We start from the raw sequence: 19531 nt of genomic DNA on the forward strand, positions 1-19531 counted from the left end.
GAGGAGAGAGATAGCGAAGTAAAGAGGCGAAGGCAAGATTAAGAAAAGTGATTTATAGGGTTATATATTTTTACTTTTGAAATCTAACGGTTGTAGCTAACTCTACAAATCTAAAGGCTTAAAATCAATTGTATAGGCGAGCGAGTATAACATGTAGGATAAACAGACAGGTATTGACGGGTTCGGTCGGATGGACTATATAAGCGGGTGGACTCGGTCGAATCACCGGGTAAGGACCTATGCCCCCGTCCGTCCGCTTAAGCTCTTTCGGCCGGGCGGGTACGAATCAATTCAAGCATCGGACGGTCACGAGCCCTTCGAACTCGGACGATCGTGAGCGGGTTCTGGGTTTCAGGGCCAAAATCCCACCCCTACGCGTAGCCCCCTACTTTATCGATAATACCCGGATGACCATCTTTTTCCGTTACTGTCACATGTCTGTCAAATTCTTTTTTTCTCTCCCAAAACTACCCTTCCGCGTTGTCATCTCTCTCTCCTCCATCTCACCACCTCTCTCTGTCACGTCATCCCGCACTACCCTTCCGCGTTGTCATCTCTCTCTCCTCCATCTCACCTCCTCTCTCTGTCACGTCATCCCGCTCGCCACCTCATCATCTTCTCTGATAAGGTCGCAGCCCGACCAAAATTTTCGACGACCAGTCGAGTCCTTTTTTCTTCTTCTCTTATCTCTCGTCCTCTCATTTTCTCTCTTCACACCCTCTCTATATTCCGGTTTAGGTTTTTTCTTGATATGTCAAAAATTCGAGAAATTTATTACATAATATATATATATATATATATATATATATATATACTTATAATATCTCAAGCTCAATATTTCTGGATTTACAGTTCAAGTGGATTGAACCTGGAACCTCTCCATTGCAGAGAAATGTAGTAACCAAGTGGGCTAGTAGTGGTTGATCTCGTCAAATTTAGCGATCAAAGTTGGGAAGAGAAAATAGAAAAGGAGAAGAAAAAGAAAAGGTTATATGATAAAATGAGTGAAAATGAATCTGATAATGTTAAAAAGCGAACGTCGTTAGGTGGGTTTCGTTAAAATGTGTAATTTCAGTGGAGCAGCAGCTACTTACTGTGTCTACTACTGTCGAGTTTCTAGAGAGAGAAGAAGAAAGTTTCTAGAGAGAGAAAGAGAGAGAGAAAGTTTAAGAGCAGGGAGTCGTTGTCACTCCTGCAATGGACTACTGTCTTTGCAGAAAGTGAAAGAAGAGAGAGAAACTGTTTTCATTGTTGCAGGTTTTACAGCTGAGATTGCCCCAGAACAACAACAACAACACACATCTCTCTCTCTCTCTCTAAAAATACATCTTACATACATAAAAGCCATAACTTGCCAGATGATAATTCTAGAGAGAGAAAGAGATAGAGAGAAAGAGATAGAGAGAGAGCCCAGAGTTGATTTGATTGAACACTCCCCCCCCCCATTGCTCTGCTCATCGTTATTTCGTGATCTCAATATGTAAAAATCAAATTTTACTGTAAAAAAAAATTAAAAAATTAAAAATAGAAATTATACCACCCCCCTCATCAATCTTCTCTCTCTCTCTCTAAAACCTCTCTGATTCTATCTCTCTCTGTAAAAGCTCTGCTTTTAATTCTTCTGAAATACATAAACTGGCATCATTTCAATGTCGGTTTATACACCAAGAGGAAAGAGTCCTCCTCTTTGCCCTCTTCTTCTCTCTTAAAAATTTCATTTTAAACTGATTTTCCTCTGTTACTTTGAAAAACAATCACTTACCCTCAACAAATTTCTAGTTAGAGAGAGAGAAATAGAGTTTTTTTTTTTGTGAGAAGAGGGTCTAGTCGCCATGAAATGAACTGTTCTTCGAAGGCTGTATAGAGTATGGCCTTCTTTAACTTTAAGATAGAGAAGATGATGGTTGAGAGTTCTAGATTTTTACTTGTTCTTCTCGTTTTTTTCTGCTACTGCTTGAGCTTTGGTTCTTCAGATACAGATAATGGTGAGCTTTTCTCTCTTCTCTCTTTCTCTCTCTCTAGGTTTTTTGTTACTATTTCATTCCCCTGCTTACCCTCCAACCTCTCTCTCTCTCTCTCTCTCTCTCTCTCTCTCTCTCTCTCTCTCTCTCTTCCTCCATATCTTTTACCCTCTTCTACTTGATAATGGCTTCTTGCATTTTTTTTCTTCTCAAGTATTTTCAGTTCCCTTGCTCTTTTGGGTTTTTCTTGAAATGCTATAAACCCTAATTTATTCCACCTGAAAGACTTCAAGCTGAAAAGCTTGCTTCTTGGTACTACCATGAGACCCAATTTCAGAAATTTAATCTTTAGCTATTTTTTTTTATTCTGAGTTTGGATACCTTTTGTCATGTCTCCTAATCTAAAACCCTAAAATTATTTTAATCAAACTTTCTAATTAAACTATTGATTTTAGGGTTTAGGATATCTATATTTGTTTATTAAGTTACTTGAAAGTTTGGGTTTGTTTATAGAAGAGAATAGAACTTGCTGTTTAAATATCAAGCAATATTGCTTCTTGTTTAATAATGGGTAACACATAAGAAGTTGTTTATTTTGATTCCTTACTTTTTGTTTTTTGTTTCAAAAGGAGCAACATTGTTGGATATCAAGAAATCTTTTCGAGATGTGGATAATGTGTTATATGACTGGACCGATTCCTCGTCCGACTACTGTTCTTGGAGAGGAGTCATTTGTGATAATGTCACTTTTGATGTCGTTACACTGTAAGATCATCTATGCTCCTTTCAATTATCAATGTAAAAAGGCACTATGAGTTACCATACAATCTCCCTACTAGTCGCGTGCGAAGATTATGAGTTCTTCGGCGAGAAGATTATGAGTTCTTGGAGAGGAGTCATTTTAGATTTTGAGTTATTCGGCGAGAAGATTATGTAAACTAGAACTAAAAAATTTAACCTTTAGATTATATTACCTTTATGTACATTTGTTTTTGTGATTCTTGCTACCTCATTGCTTTGGACTATTTTCTTAAAAAGTATAATGATCTTGACTTTTCTTCAAATTTGCAGTAACCTGTCGGGTTTAAACCTTGGTGGAGAACTATCACCTTCCATAGGAGATTTGAGAAGCCTTCAGTATATGTATACTTTTTACTACCTGTCATACTACGTATTTGCCATTTTATTTTTGAGTGTAGCCTCTTTTGTTAATGTTTTTATGCATTCGTATGCAGCGATCTGCGAGGTAATCATCTTTCAGGACAAATCCCAGATGAAATTGGTGATTGTTCATCTCTGAAGAGTTTGTAAGTATCATTAGCTCGTGATATCTGCACATTCTGATCAATTGAATGATCAGTAGAATTTGATCTTCATGACGTTACACTTTTTTTTGCGGCTAACTGATTATTGTTTTTCCTACCCTTGTTTTGTTTCCCAAAGAGATTTGTCCTCAAATGCTATTTTCGGAGACATACCATTTTCAATTTCGAAGTTGAAACAGCTAGAGTTTCTGTAAGTTTCTGTACACGAAGATAGTTTTTATCTTTGGGTTTAAAATTTAATGATTTCTTGAATTATCCGACGAGACAAAATCATTTTTCAGGGTTTTGAAAAGCAATCAGTTAATTGGGCCTATTCCTTCAACTTTGTCCCAGATTCCAAACTTGAAAGTCTTGTAAGTGTCACTAGTCCTCTTTTCGTTTATTTTTGTATTCCTCAGTTGATTTTGTGTTGACATAACATTTTCTGGATCAAGGGATCTGGCTCAGAATAAATTGAGTGGCGAGATACCAAGGCTTATCTACTGGAATGAAGTTCTACAATATCTGTGAGTACATGAATTATCTTCTTCAAGTTTTTGATTTTCTCGGTTTTGGTAGATTATAAGTCATTACTGTTTTTGGTATGTCTAACAACACAGTGGGTTGCGAGAAAACAATCTGGTAGGAACCCTATCTCCCGACATGTGCCAGTTAACAGGCTTATGGTTTTTGTAAGTTTTGAGTAATCCTTTCTCAAATGTTCCAAGTTTCTTTATTTTTTCTAGAATGAGGTTTTCTGATAACTTTTCCGCCATTTCCAGTGATGTAAGAAACAATAGTCTTACTGGTAACATCCCTATGAGCATTGGCAACTGTAGTGGCTTCCAGGTCTTGTATGTATACTTCTAACTTCATAATTCTAAATTTTCAAATGGCTCAGTCCATAATTTATAACTTTTTTTTTATGTTTCTCTATAGGGACTTATCCTATAACCAGCTGACTGGAGAAATCCCATTCAATATAGGGTTTATGCAAGTAGCCACACTGTATGTACTCTTTTGTTTTATTTGTCTCTTCAAATATACGCAATGGTTGAGCTTTCGCGAGTTATGACTTACCTGATTTACACTCTTTTCTTTTTTGTTTTTTCTTTCTTGTGGACGGAAGATCTCTTCAAGGAAATCAGCTTACCGGGAAAATTCCATATGTGGTTGGTCTAATGCAGGCCCTTGCTGTCCTGTAAGCACCTACATTTATATGCTTCGAGTTATTAGATATGAAATATATGATATGAATACTATATGCTTCCTTGTGGCTTTTCATGAATATTCTATGTGGTCCTATTTCTATTATCGAAAAATTAGCGCTACTGCACCATGGTTGATCTCACTGCCTTTTCTTTTTCTGTACTTCAGTGATCTTAGCGGCAATCTCTTAAGTGGGCCAATTCCACCTATCTTGGGAAACTTGACATACACAGAGAAACTGTAAGTTTAATTAAATCTTATCTATAGTCTTCACATTATTGATTATGTTGCATATCGGTTGGGGTTGTTACTTGTTGATAATAAACATTGAGCCACTTATTGTTCATTGGTAGAACCCAGTGATCCTTGGCACATTTATGGCACTTCTATGATTATGGTTAAATATACTTTACATTTATGGTACACAAATTTCTAATTGGCATGACTATTTTCGTGTAGGTACTTGAACAATAACAAGCTTACTGGAACCATTCCTCCAGAATTGGGAAATATGACTCGACTCCATTATCTGTAAGTACAATGATTTGCTATTGCATCATCAACCCTGCTCAAGGTAGGGGTGAAGAGAGAAGACTTATATTGCTTGGCTCAATCTCCATTCTTTCTGATGTCATATTTTGATTTGCCATTTACAGAGAGTTGAATGATAATCAGCTAAGTGGGCGAATTCCTCCTGAACTTGGACTTCTTACTGACTTATTCGACTTGTATGGTCTTGATTGGATTTCTACTATTTCTACTTTTTTCTGTAGTTCAGTCCTAAATTATCTTGAAAACGAAGTTGAACCGACTCCCTTCTTAACCGCTTACTTGACCCCCTGCTCTTTAATTTTGATACTTTTGAGATAGATAACATGAATCTCTCGAGAGGACGGTGATAAACAGTTCGATGATATGAGGCGGCCAAGTAGGCATCAACTAGGGCGTTGATTTAGCATTACTGATTCTCGTGGACTTGGGATTATTTTTTCTCATGCAACTATTTATAAAACAATATTTCAGGAATCTTGCTAACAACAATCTTGAAGGTCCAATTCCAGACAATCTTAGCTCTTGTACCAATCTCAATAGTCTGTAAGAATATAACTTTTGCCCTGTTGAGTACCTTTTTTGTTATATTTTGTTGCTATATGTTCTAACTTCTAACATGTCGATTTTGGTGACAGCAATGTGTATAACAACAACTTAAATGGAACAATCCCACCTTCCTTTGAAAAGCTTGAGAGTATGACATACTTGTAAGTCTCTTCTATCGATAACATATTTGTTAGTGTGCTTGTCAGTAACAGGTTTTAATCACCCAAAGTGGGCACATTTTTGGGCTAGAAGTATCTTCTCTGCAAGCCCATCACTTGCACAGAGTCACAGACCACAGCACCATTGAATTATGTTAGTGTCGGATTGGAAGCAGATTTGAGTCTAGGCTCGTAAATTCTCTTTCCTTACTCTCATCTCCCCATTGCCCTTGTTATTGTTGTATTTTGTGACACAAAATGCACAACCAACACAAAGTACCTATTCTTGCTATTGTGTTTTGGGTTGATTGCCAACTTGGTTGTACATGCTTTAGGTATTGTTATACTTGGAACTTAATTTAGTTTTTTCTTAACCTTCAGGAATCTTTCGTCGAACAACCTAAAAGGTCCAATTCCTGTTGAGCTATCTCGAATTGGTAATTTGGATACCTTGTAAGTACAAACACTTCATTTCAGTTATGTTTCTGCATTATAATTTCTCTAATTTTGGGCTTATCGCGTGTTCTATTCTATTAGGGACCTTTCCGCAAACAAGATATTTGGTCCCATTCCCTCTTCTATTGGTGACCTGGAACATCTTCTGAAACTGTAAGTATGAGTTTAGTGATTCATACTACAAATATCCTTTTCTTTTCCCGTCTTGACCCGCAGTGTTTTCCGGAACAGGAATATAAGCAAAAATCGATTGTCTGGAGAGATTCCCACGGAGTTTGTAAACCTTAGAAGTGTCATGGAGATGTAAGAATGTTGAGCTTTTCCCACTCGCCTTCCTTACACTTACTATGTCTAGAACTACATTGACTGTGATTTAAATTGCAGAGACCTTTCAAGTAATCATCTTTCTGGTCCAATTCCTCAAGAACTTGGTCAACTTCAGAATTTATACTTATTGTGAGTCCCTTCTTTTTCTTCACAAAATCAGCTTAAGAATTCGTTATTTCACGAAATGTTGACCTTATTTTTAGGCACCAATGGGTTGTCTCACCCTGGGTGGTCGTAAATACTAAAAATATTGTTGGTCATGTAACTACAAATACTAAGCGTATAAAAATCAAAACCAACCGATCGAGTTCTGAGGAGGTTAATGTGATGAAGGAAATCTGTTTTTTTCTCAGTGCCAAGATTTCCTTCATATGTTTTTTGTTTTCTGTTTACTAATGTTCGGCTCGGTTACTCTTTTGGCACGTTAAAATTGCAGGAAAGTAGAAAACAACAATTTATCAGGAGATGTACTATCACTAGTATCTTGTCTCAGTCTAACCGTATTGTAAGTTAATCACTGATTTGTAGCAACAAAATAATGTTTTAGTATAGATACCAATAGTGTTTTGTCCTTGCAGGAATGTATCTTACAATAATCTATATGGTGATATTCCCACTGGAAATAACTTCTCGAGGTTTCCGATCAATAGGTATGGGGAAATGGTTATTTCTGTCTGCATAAACCTAACAAGTCAAGTTCTTCATTTTTCAGTTGAAGCTATTTAACACATTGAAATTTTTTATTTTTTTTGAAAATAACACATTGAATTCTTATTCACAGTTTTATAGGAAATCCTAATCTTTGTGGCTATTGGTTGAGTTCTCCATGTCATGCAAATCATCCACCAGAGAGACGTAAGTTTATCAAGAAACATCAAAAATGTATTATCCTATTAAGATGTATATGTATTATATATGTACAAAATATTAAGATCAATATCGTGTGTGGGATTGTGACTAAGTGTCTAAATGTTGTGGAATAGGTGAAGGGCTTGTTGCTCTTTCTTCCATCTATTTATCTTCTTTCTGACTTGTTATGCAGCTACAATATCTAAAGCTGCGATCTTAGGAATTGCTTTGGGTGCCCTTGTTATACTTCTCATGATATTAGTGGCAGCATGGAGGCCAAACAATCCAAAGTCTTATCCAGAAGGATCACCCGACAAACCAGGTAATTAACTTCCCATGTGCCCGGATTTTCCTCAACATTCTCACTTAGTTGATATCTACCCCTTATTGGAAATTACAAATGAAAAGTTACAAAAAAAACTCCGTTTCGTTGCTACCTAAGTTCAGTAAAGTTTTCTTTTGCTACATTTGTATTCTATGGTAATCCTTATATTTTTCTTCGTTTTTTGGTTGATATAGCAGTTTATTATGCCTCGCCAAAGCTCGTTATCCTCCACATGAACATGGCTCTTCATGTGTACGAAGACATTATGAGGATGACCGAGAATCTGAGTGAAAAGTATATCATCGGATGTGGAGCTTCGAGTACTGTGTACAAGTGTGTGTTGAAGAACTGCAGGCCGGTGGCTATCAAGAGGTTATATTCTCATTACCCGCAATGCCTTAAGGAATTCCAGACAGAGCTTGAAACCGTTGGTAGCATCAAGCATCGGAATCTCGTTAGTCTACAAGGGTATTCGCTCTCTGCCTCTGGGAATCTTTTGTTCTACGAGTACATGGAGAATGGTAGCCTCTGGGATGTCCTCCATGGTAAGTTTTCTTTGTTGACCTAATAAGCTCAAGTTGCATAAAACTTAGTCTTGGGGATCTTTACAAGTGACACCCTGTGGACTTACTTCTGACATGGAGATAATTGTCATTGAAAGGGTGATTAATTCAGACGAAGGCTCCTTACGTATTAGATTATAATGTAGTCATGGGATGAGGTGCTGCCAAAGGCGTAAAAGTGAATGAATAGCTTGACCCAACCCAACGAAGCGCGAGTGGCACACCAGTTGTAGGAAATAGTCCCAACTCCCAACCACGTCCCATTTTCGGGATTCGACAAAAAATTATCTTGTACCACTAGTACAATAAATGTTTTTCCAATATTGTTGATCCATGTTATACGGGTGGAGGTCCTTCGCCATTTTCATGTATTAGATTTGTTTCTCTGTGATTCAACATCAAACTTACATTACAGGTCCTTCCAAGAAGAAGAAGCTTGACTGGGAAACTCGACTTAGAATAGCACTTGGTGCAGCTCAAGGATTAACATACCTCCACCATGATTGCAGTCCAAGAATCATCCACAGGGATGTTAAATCATCCAACATACTCTTGGACAAGGATTTTGATGCCCATCTGACTGACTTTGGCATTGCAAAGAGCTTATGCGTCTCAAAGACGCATACTTCGACTTACATAATGGGCACAATTGGGTATATAGATCCAGAATATGCGCGGACATCTCGACTCACAGAGAAATCTGATATATACAGTTTTGGTATTGTTCTTCTTGAGCTAATGACTGGGAAGAAAGCAGTAGACAATGACTCCAATCTCCATCAACTGGTAAGGCTTCTTTCTATTTTGAATTAATGTAGTGATCAATCCTTGAGTAAGCCGTCTAACCGTGCCATGATTGGTTGGAGTGATCAGTTTCTAGAAAAGGGTTAGTGATTTATTTTGAAGCAGAGATGAAAAATCTCATGTGAATGACTTCTTATATAATGGTAACCTGGTGAAACTGGTGATACCCATGTTGAAATTTCTTACATTTTCGATACGTATATGCTTGCAGATTATGTCGAAAACTGCGAACAACGCAGTCATGGAAACAGTTGATCCTGAAATCTCTGCTACATGTAAGGATCTAGGAGCTGTAAAGAAAGTATTCCAATTAGCCCTTCTCTGCACCAAAAAACAGCCCTCAGATCGACCGACAATGCATGAAGTGGCTCGTGTTCTTGAATGCCTAGTCCCCGTCACAGCTCCAGCAAAGCAGTTAACTGCAGCACCAGCACAACCACCGCTGGTGGCCGCTCCACTGGCGTCGTCAAATGTTCCCAGTTATGTGGACGAATACGCTAATCTGAAAAACGGGGGTATGATATATTGTGCTACTTCGGTTAGCACATCTGATGCGCAACTGTTTTTGAAATTTGGAGAGGTAATATCTCAGAATACACAGTGAAATAAAAAATCATTCAGTGAGTGGTTTAGTAAGAACAAATCTGTTTAGTATATCATGTAAAAATGAAAAGGAAACTGTTATCTTAGGTTGCTATTCTCATTGAAAGATTGGTAATTATTACAATTTTATTTCTATTAAAGCTACTTAAGAGTGTTTTTCTACTTCTCGACCGTGCTTCATTTTGTATAGTAGATATAGGTTCTTGAATCTTCTTACACCAATGAGTGAACACCTATTAATGCAGTTGATCTGAAAGCTGATTCTTCTTCGTTCGGTTCTCTTGACCTAAAGGTTGATTTTTCTTTGTTCTGTTTAACCTAACATCAAGCTTGTTCCAGAAAATTAGGAAAATAGAAAGAACATGATGTATGTCATCTTTGACTCTTCAAAGTGGTAAGGGGTGCCAAACAAAGCCAAATCGCCTTTAAATTAGCGGAGTGGGGCGGCCGCTGCAGTTTTCTCCTTTAAAATGTTTCACTTCACCTGGTTGTCTCTTCGTTGCCCATGGATTCATTCAGAAATCTTTAGAATTCACTTACATCTGGCAGGGACAGACAATTGTATCTCACCTAGTACTGCAAATTTATCTTATACTGTAGAAGACAACAGCCACTCAAAAAGAGACATTGTATCATGTATACATAGATAATCAGATCTCATTCATTTCAAGTATCCAACTGCAAAAGAAAGTGCAAGTCATTACATATAGTTGTTTCTCACAAGTCACAACCCAAAGAAGAAACAAAAGATATACATTTTCTCATGCTAGAAGAACAAAAATTCCATTACACATGTTTTTCGATCAGAAAAAAAAGTCTTTTCACCCTTCTGATCATGTTGTCTGAAATGATATAAGGTTGCAGCTTGGAATCTGTTATCAGAGGTTGGCTGAGTACTAAAGTACTTTTGAACCTAGAGGAAAATGAGCAGAGTTGTCTCAGTCACTCAATTTAAAATATATTTAGGATCATTACTAGATGAAATGAGAATTTAAAAGCTGAAATTAGTTCTTGATTAGTTAAACTCAAGCAAGATAAAAGGCAGACTGACAATTGCACCTGATTAGTTTAGAAGATATCATCTGTATGAGTTAAAATTGCCTCCACCCGGTCTAGCGAAGCGTGCAACTTTCCTGAGTTCATATTGAACATTGGTTCACCAGTTCCAACAGCTCTGCCACAAACGAGTTATTAAACATAGGGAATTACCAAATACCAACTAATGAGATCGATTTGAAGATGAAATTTTCAAGATAGTAAACTATTGGGAGTATTTGATATTGACTCCACGGACTATTGTTATTATTTGAACTACACATGTACATGTACTCTGCTTTTTGAAACTTCAGATTTGGACCCCTATTTGGATGGAAAAGGTCGACCCAAAGTTAAGTAGTGTGACGTGTGAACGGAATGGAAATCGTCGAACCCACAATTAAGTAGTCTGACGAGTGAACGACACATGCGGGAAAAGATTATCGTATAGACCCCAAAAATTTATGTGCACACATGACAATAGTTGCCAAATAATATCTCATATGGAAGAAATCGAGGCAAAGAAGAGAGAGAGAACGCGGAATTTACCCTTGAAGCTCAGGAAGTACATACTCAGCCCTCCACCCAAATCGTAAAACCATACCAGGAAACAACCCAAGAGATGTCTTGTTTCGAATCTGAGAAATACCATCTCCACCTAAACTTGTTGAAAGTTTCCACTTCCATCCAGTTGCTCGCATCTGGAAACTGTGGCCTATACCAACCTACAGTTCTTCACAACTTAATCTCCAAAACAGAATATAGATATACACAACTTATTCCACTTAATAAGGATACAATGCTTTGAGTCTATATAAGGAGGGGCCTGTCAAATTAAAACGTAGGACATCAAGTGGTTTGCAAAATATTTGTCATGGACCCCAATTTTCGCAGAAGGTTGGCTAGCAAGAAGTCGACGTGTTGGTAGGTTTCTAAGCAACACCTAGGTCTTTGAGAAAATACTTCTATCCATTTATTCCATAAACCAAAACCAATAGAAATTGTATAAGTACAACAAAATGAAATTATTCCAGAAAAGTGTCGCTTCTGGAAGAGAAGATAAGTCATACCTGAAGATTAAGGTACTTCGTTATGGGAATCTTTTTCGAAACTAACCGTACATCATGATGTAAGGGCTCATACATAAACTTCCACCTGCGATCTTGGGACAAAGGCTTTAATACCAACTTCGTCTGAAATTCATTGCTTGGGGCGTTGTAGAACTGAAACAAGAAGTGGATTAGGAACGACAAATTAAATGCTTTATCAAATAAAAAGCTGCCCACCTAAGAAAAGCCTTAACCCTCAATCTAATTGAGCTAAACAAAGAAGGTTTCCACGTTCAAGTATTTAATCAACTTGTTATAGCAAGCTCTACATGAAACCAATGAGAATTGAGAACTGTTATCAGGATTTAGCATATCTTTATCCAACCAAGAACCAACACTATTTTTTCGGCTTGTAAAAGACCATCATTGTGACAGTGGACAAAACAACCTACAATAACTTAAGAGCTAGATTATAGAGAGAAAAAACGGAGATTTCAATGTTCAAACTACAACTTCATCATACCTCCAAATTGACCCCAAGACGAAATCCCTCAATTTCTTTCCGGAACTTGACAAACAACTCTGACGGTATTAAATCTACATTATAAAGCTCATCCCATGAAGCAACAGGTTCTTCACTATTTGAAATAGACTCCATATTTCTTCAATCGATTAAAAATTTAAAACTACAAATCCAATAAACAATTCCATAAACAAATCAAATTCATTCGAGATCAAAGTAATCTACTCAATAGACCTGCAAGGATAATACTGTAATAAAGAACAGTATCTTAAAGTTCTAACATAAAACATAGAGAAGTTCGCATTGGAAGTTGATGTAACTACTCACTAACTCACTCTTAAATAAATTATAGCTTGACATCGACAACCAGATTACCTTAATTTTGCACTAATATACATAAAAAATGATTTATATGGACTTCAAGTTTCAAAATTGTGTTACACAAAATCCACTGAAATTGATAATGGAAGCTTCATATAATAAAGGTTTAATTGGGTTTTAAAACCAATCTATCAATTCCTTTTACAAGTAAGCGTTCTAGGGTTTGAACTTTGAACATCAACTGATCAACCGTCAAACAAGTTTCTGCTCAAATAAATACAATTACAAATTGTAGAATAATAGATTTAACTGGGTATATCAGTATATGAACTTCAACCTAATAATTTAAATTATTAAACCAAAAATAAAAAAAGATGCTTTAATATAAATAGCAATTTCTTTAGGGTTTAAATGATTCCAAAAACGGATAAGAGATTGGAAAATTATGCGGTAGAAGATGGGTATTTTACCGTCATTTCCCCTAAAAAAAAAGTACAATTAAATTGATAAATTGAAGAAAAACTCTGAAAATTGGAATGCGGAAAGGAAGATCAGTATCCAGAATTACCCATGAACTGAAACAGCGATGAGTGATTCAGATTCACTAATATTCAACGAAAGAAAAAAGTGAGGGAAAATGGAAAATTTTCTTTTTAGAAAGGACTCGTCTACCCTTCAAAGCCCCCTCAAAAAAAGCATCCCCAACGGGATGGTGGCCATACGTGGACACAACCGATTTTCTTATATGGACAACTATTTTCGGACAGGATACCAGTCATTTATGCTTGACTTATTAATTGACTTTGATTTAATATGTGGACAACTCTATAAGGTTTTAATACTAAAACAGTAATTAATACGAGGACCTAAAAAACAAACTAGATTAAAAACAGAAGACCTCTTGTTATTCATCTTCTTCACAATACAAGCAGTCTTATTCGTGACAAGACTGAAAATCTTCTAACCAACCTCACCTAGCAAAAGTAACAACCATCATTTCAATATATATTCTCCTTTGAATAGGCAAGCAGACTTCTGTTTCAGAAAATGTCAAATGGGTCACTGATAATTAGAACACGATTTTAGAATGATGGTGGGGGTAGGTTTTATCCTTTTCTGAAATTCTAGTATGGTTCTTACTGATCTTATTAGGAGAAGCTAGTTTAATGCATTAGGGATGGAAGAAGAGATGTGAAGTTTTTTTATGATTCTTTTACTCGGGTCATTGCTTCCAATAGCTCCGGTGGCGGTGCCGCTGCAACTACAACCTAAAGGAAGAAAATTTTAAATAGAAATCAAAGTCCAAAAATCACAAAATCTTTAGAGAGAGAGAGAGAGAGAAAAAAAGAAAGGAGGTGAGAGGGAGACCTAGATTAGAACTGATTTTCCTCTTTAAATGAAACTTTCCCTTTTTCGAATTGGTGTTAATGTGTTTCGATTTCTCTTTCATATTTTGAACTTTTACCTCTTTGACTTTAACTTCTTTTTTAAGGTCTTTCATGGCTGCTTCATAAGGAGCAACTACTTCTGGGGAGGATTTAATCGTTCCATCAATTTGATGTTGTAAGCAAGAGAGTGCTACTTTATGAATCAGATCGGACAAATTGGGGACTCGGTTTGCAATTTTTTCTTTTGATTCTTCGACCATTTTCGTTGAATTTCTTGGTGTCATGATCAACAATGTTTCCAAGATTTATCTCTACAAGTTTTATTAGTGATGAAGAAGTAGAAGAAGAATTAGGGTTTATGGAAGAAAATAAGGACTTAAAACAAAAGTTCTTATTTTTAAGGACATGAGTGAAAAATAATAGAGTGATGTCCCCTTAAAAACTATTGTCCACATAAAATTTTGAATTGTTCTAGTTGTCCACATAAAATAGTTGTCCATATAAAATAATTGGTTGTCCATGTATGGGTCACCAATGGGATTGAGTGATAGGCCCAAATTGGTGACGAGAGTGTCCGGAATCGGAGCTATAGGTGTACGCTCAAGTTTAATAAGTACTAGTACCTTTTGGGAGTTTGTGGTGCCTTCTTCAAGAACAAAATCCCATACATTGCTCATGAGAGTGTCTGGAGCCCAGGCTATAGGTGTATGCCCAAGCTTAGTAATTACCGGTGCCTTTTGGTGGCTCGTGGTGCCTTTGCCAAGAAGAAAACCCCGTACCTACATGAGGTGGTAAAAGCAGGAACAATATCGTCAACTGCTAGAGTTTGGGCGTCACAAGTGGTATCAGAACTGAGGACAACTCTTCGTTGGGGGTGGGGGATTGTGATAGTCCCACATCACTCACGACACTCGAGAGAAGTTCTTGAAAATAACCCATATGATATTGAAACCAAATCAAAGTCAAAGGTTTTTGTGTCACGGTTTCAAGCATCTTCTGTTTGCTGATGACTGTATTATCTTCGGGCTCAATTCTCTGGATAATATCTACCATCTCAAGCAAATCCTGAAGGAATTTAGTGAGGCCTCTGGTTAGATGATCAATTACTCTATATCTAATATTTTCTTCTCAAAAAACTCTCACCCTGAATTCAAACGGATTATCATTCGTGATCTTAAGGTTCACCAATCTTCTACGGGAGATAAATACTTGAGTACCAATCTTTTCATTAATCAGAACAAAAAGCAAGCTTTCCAATCAATTCTATCCCAAATTAAAAACAAGCTCGCCAAATGACAAACCAATCTTCTTTCCTAAGCTGGTCGCTCGGTCGTTATCTCAACGATCGCAACGACCGTTCCCCGATACCAAATGCAGTGCTTTGCCATCCCAAAAGGCATTTGCACTAGCATCGAGTCCATCCAAAGGACTTTCTAGTGGGAGAATTCTAAAACCTTTCACACTCTGAACTGGTCAGCCATTTGCAAACCTCGAAACTTGGCGGTTTAGGCTTTCGCCTTCCCCTTCTGGATAATCAAGCCTTTCTCAACAAGATTAACTGGCGTCTTCTTAATAATCCTCAAGCTATTTGGGTTCAAGTGCTAAAAGGAAAGTATTTTCCTAAATCCAAAAAACCTCTCAGCCCAAAGCTAATCACTCCTGGCCTTGGAAATCTATCAGCAGGCAGTTTAATCAGGTGAAGAGTCTAGTTTTTTGGGACATTAATAAAGGAAATCATATCAATATTTGACATGACTACTGGATCCCCAACCACCCTCCACCCCTCATAAATCAGTGGCTCGAATCTGAAGTGGGTGGCGCAACTTATTGCACATAATAACTGGAATATGAGTATCATTAATCAATGTTTTAATAGTGATATTTGCAGATCAATCACTAGCATAAACATACAGGCAAACCAAGTACACAAACCTATATGGACACTGACAAAATCAGGTAACTTCTCGATTAAATCTATGTATAACTATCTAAGGATTGGAAATGCAGGACCAATGCAAGATCAAAATGACTGGTTCTTTGTTTGGAATATGAATACGATACCCCGTATCAAACTATTTTTATGGAAGTGTTGTACGAATAGTCTACCAGTCAAAGGTAAAATTGCAAGTTTATAGGCAACTCTTACTCTTGTATTAATTGTACTGAATACGAATCTTTAGACCATGTGATGTTACATTGTACATTTGCGAAAACAATTTGGTTTCATTTTCAGGTCAGAACGGATCAATTAACGACGATCAATCTTTGAATCAAACAATGGAAAAGTCTCGATGAAGTTACAATCAATCTTTATGCGAAAATACTATGGTTTATTTGGAAAACAAGATGCGAAAACTGCTTTGGTACCAATAAACAAACACCTATACAAATGATCTCACGGATCAATAATGCCTCTACCACACTACTCAAAATTGAGTCTATTATTACTAATAAATGCAGGGATAAACCAAAGACACAAAAATGGAGACCTCGATCGACACCATTCCTAAAGTTAAATGTCGACGCTTCCTTCTCCACAATCACCGAACCAGCAGGTATCAGATGTATTATTCACGATGAAGACGCGAACTTTATCATCGCAGCAGCCGACACAGTGCGCTGCCAAAATGCGGAAGAATGTGAAAGCATGACAATTCACTCTAGTATATTATGGGCACATCAACTGGGGATCAATCATGTTCATATCGAAAGTGACAACCAAAAGGTGATCCAGTTCATAAACGGTAATAGTGAAGGGCTACATTGACAATCCAAGAAGATTTTGAAACAAGTGTTAGCTTTGAAAGATCAGTTCACAGGCATCATCTTCAGCTATGTTCCTCGGGAAATCAACGCCCAGGCAGATGCACTCGCAAAACGGGGAAGACGTTACAGTCAGAGAGAAATATGGAATGTTATACCTTCTTTTGTTCCCAAACTCTAAAGACCTTGTTTTCTTTTGCTGTTTAATGAAATCGCCTTTCATCAAAAAAAAAAACTAGTCTAGTTGGCACTGCATCAACTAGTTTTTATAACATTTAGGAGTCCTATCAAAACATTTGATTGTAATTATGACATTCTCTTTTGTTGAAGGATAGTAATTGACTAATTGTGACATACTCCCTCATGTGATGTATCCAAGTCATGTTACTAAAACAAGGTTCTTTTACTGAATTGACCAGACCTTTTATAATTTTTTATCTGAGTTTTGTAGTTGGTTTCATTACAACATGAGTTTTTTTTTTTTTTTTTGGGTTATTTCCCTAATAGCCCCCAACTTTGTGACCGGTTTCCTGCCTAGCCCCCTACTTTATGAAAAATACCCAGATGGCCCCCTTTTTTAGATTCCGTTATAACACCGTTACATAGTCATCATTTCTCTCTCTTCCATCTCATTACCTCTCTCTGCCACCTCACCTTATCGCCAACTCATCATCTTCACCGGCGAAAGTCGCCGGCCGGCCAACTTTCCGGCCGACGACCTTCATTAATTTTTTTTTTCTTCTTCTCTCCTCTCTCTCTCTCTCTCTAAAAAACAAAAAAAAAATTATTATTTTTTCTCTCTAGATCTGGTTCATATGAACCAGATCTAGAGAGACCTTCTTGAAGGTCCTCAACAGACCTTCAAGCAGGTCCGAACAGACCTTCAAGCAGGTCTGAAGGTCTGTTGCAGACCTTCAAGAAGGTCTCTCTAGATCTGGTTCATATGAACCAGATCTAGAGAGATTAATTTTTTAAGAGAGAGAGAGGAGAGAAGAAAAAAAAAATTTAATGAAGGTCGCCGGCCGGAAAGTTGGTCGCCCGGCGACCTTCGCCGGTGAAGATGATGAGGTGGCGATAAGGTGAGGTGGCAGAGAGAGGTAATGAGATGGAAGAGAGAGAAATTATGACTAGGGGGCCATCTGGGTATTTTTCATAATGTAGGGGGCTAGGCAGGAAACCGGTCACAAAGTTGGGGGCTATTAGGAAAATAACCCTTTTTTTTTCTTTATAGAAATCTTGGATTATTCAACACAAATATTAAGTTTCTATATTTTTTCTTGATTTTAGAATTTAGATACAATTTTATATTTTTCTTTTATTGCGAGAACCTTAAACGTGGGGCATCAATTTTTTATTTTTCTTTCAGTTGATCCACATTATTAAACGTAACTAAACATTCTTAAAAGCTTTCTTGTTTATTAAGTAAAACAAAAAAAATATAATCTTTTACAATTATAGAAGATATATATTTCTAATAAATACTTTAATAAATATTTTTTAAGTAAATTAATATTTATAGAATCATACGTTTCCATGAAGTAAAATAGAATAAATAATATGTAATAACTATATAAGGTATTTTTATTAAATACTATTAAAAAAAATTGTCGTTAGTATTTAAAATAATATGATCGCTGGTACGTCCAGTGAGTTAATACAAAAAGATAAATCGACATAATCAGAATAAGGAGAATTAGCTAAACTTATATACATACATATGTATGTATGTATATATATAAGTATGTATATATACATATATATATATATATATATATATATATATATATATATATATATATATTTATCATAGAGACATAGAGTAATCTAGTTTTTCTCCAGCATCACAGGGTTCATATTTAAGTATAACTTCTTGGTAACTTTTCTCATGAACTGGCAGTGTGGGACTAAGGAATAAGGAGAATTAGCTAAACTTATATACATACATATGTATGTATATATATTTATCATAGAGACATAGAGTAATCTAGTTTTTCTCCAGCATCACAGGGTTCATATTTAAGTATAACTTCTTGGTAACTTTTCTCATGAACTGGCAGTGTGGGACATAGAGTAATCTAGTTTTTCTCCAGCATCACAGGGTTCATATTTAAGTATAACTTCTTGGTAACTTTTCTCATGAACTGGCAGTGTGGGACTAAGGAACTAAGTATAATTCTCATGCACTCCTTTTTATAGTCCCCCATTGCTGGCTAAAGTTGAGATGGGTGGGGAAGCTTTCTAAATATTTTATAATAATTTTTAAGTAAATTAATATTTATAGAATCATACGTCTCCATGAAATAAAATAGAAGAAATAATATGTAATAACAATATAAGGTATTTTTAATAAATACTATTAAAAAAAATTGTCCTTAGTATTTAAAATAATATGATCGCCGGTACGTCCCGTGAGTTAATACAAAGAGATAAATGGACATAATCAAAATAAGGAGAATTAGCTAAACTTATATACATACATGTCTATTATATAAAATAATTTTTGAGTCTATAGACCAAAAATAGGGTCCTAATAGGAGATTTAATCCTCTATAATCCTAAAAAGGATTTAAAAACCAAATTAATCATCATAAAAGAGATCTAGTCCATTTGTATTCATCTCGAGAGAAATATCAAATCTCTATAATATTTAATCCTTATTAATACCTATTATAACCTTTCCATATATTTTGTAACCGTTTTTGCCAAAATAATCATGTATATATCATTTCCTTAATTGTCTCCATCTTTCTCTCTCCAATCAGAATTATAATGAAAGAAATATTAACAAATCTAAT

General features: G+C 36.2%; 2 protein-coding genes across 5 annotated transcripts; one reads left to right on the plus strand and one right to left on the minus strand.

Annotated features, from left to right (window-relative positions):
* Positions 1-1659: 1659 nt before the first annotated feature.
* Positions 1660-9819, plus strand: LOC147539261 (Leucine-rich receptor-like protein kinase family protein). 2 transcript variants are annotated; one of them, XM_086642374.1, is made up of 27 exons: positions 1660-1985; positions 2591-2726; positions 3033-3104; positions 3197-3268; positions 3405-3476; positions 3568-3639; positions 3721-3792; positions 3886-3957; positions 4048-4119; positions 4205-4273; positions 4395-4466; positions 4643-4714; positions 4934-5005; positions 5131-5202; positions 5498-5569; positions 5662-5733; positions 6112-6183; positions 6268-6339; positions 6418-6489; positions 6571-6642; positions 6950-7018; positions 7092-7163; positions 7295-7368; positions 7556-7684; positions 7882-8232; positions 8666-9036; positions 9266-9819. In XM_086642374.1, exons 1-27 carry the CDS (start codon positions 1868-1870, stop codon positions 9656-9658), a joined length of 3006 nt encoding a protein of 1001 aa, XP_086498500.1. In that variant the 5' UTR covers positions 1660-1867; the 3' UTR covers positions 9659-9819. The 2 variants fall into 2 exon arrangements, with proteins under 2 accessions (XP_086498500.1, XP_086498501.1); XM_086642375.1 differs by having other exon boundaries at positions 7885-8232.
* Positions 9820-10294: 475 nt separating this feature from the next.
* On the minus strand, positions 10295-13288 carry ORG4 (OBP3-responsive protein 4 (ORG4)). Of its 3 annotated transcripts, none has more exons than XM_086642376.1 (6): positions 13154-13288; positions 12265-12427; positions 11763-11915; positions 11242-11417; positions 10717-10831; positions 10295-10570 (listed from the first exon to the last, which is right to left on the minus strand). In XM_086642376.1, exons 2-5 carry the CDS (start codon positions 12397-12399, stop codon positions 10726-10728), a joined length of 570 nt encoding a protein of 189 aa, XP_086498502.1. In that variant the 5' UTR covers positions 12400-12427; positions 13154-13288; the 3' UTR covers positions 10295-10570; positions 10717-10725. The 3 variants fall into 3 exon arrangements, with proteins under 3 accessions (XP_086498502.1, XP_086498504.1, XP_086498503.1); XM_086642378.1 differs by having other exon boundaries at positions 12265-12485; positions 12600-13262; XM_086642377.1 differs by having other exon boundaries at positions 13056-13212.
* Between the last annotated feature and the right edge of the window lie 6243 nt (positions 13289-19531).

This window comes from Eschscholzia californica, unplaced genomic scaffold (genome assembly GCF_041429995.1).
Source record: "Eschscholzia californica isolate CP2 unplaced genomic scaffold, dmEscCali1.0.p SCAF_5, whole genome shotgun sequence".
NCBI lineage: Eukaryota > Viridiplantae > Streptophyta > Magnoliopsida > Ranunculales > Papaveraceae > Eschscholzia > Eschscholzia californica.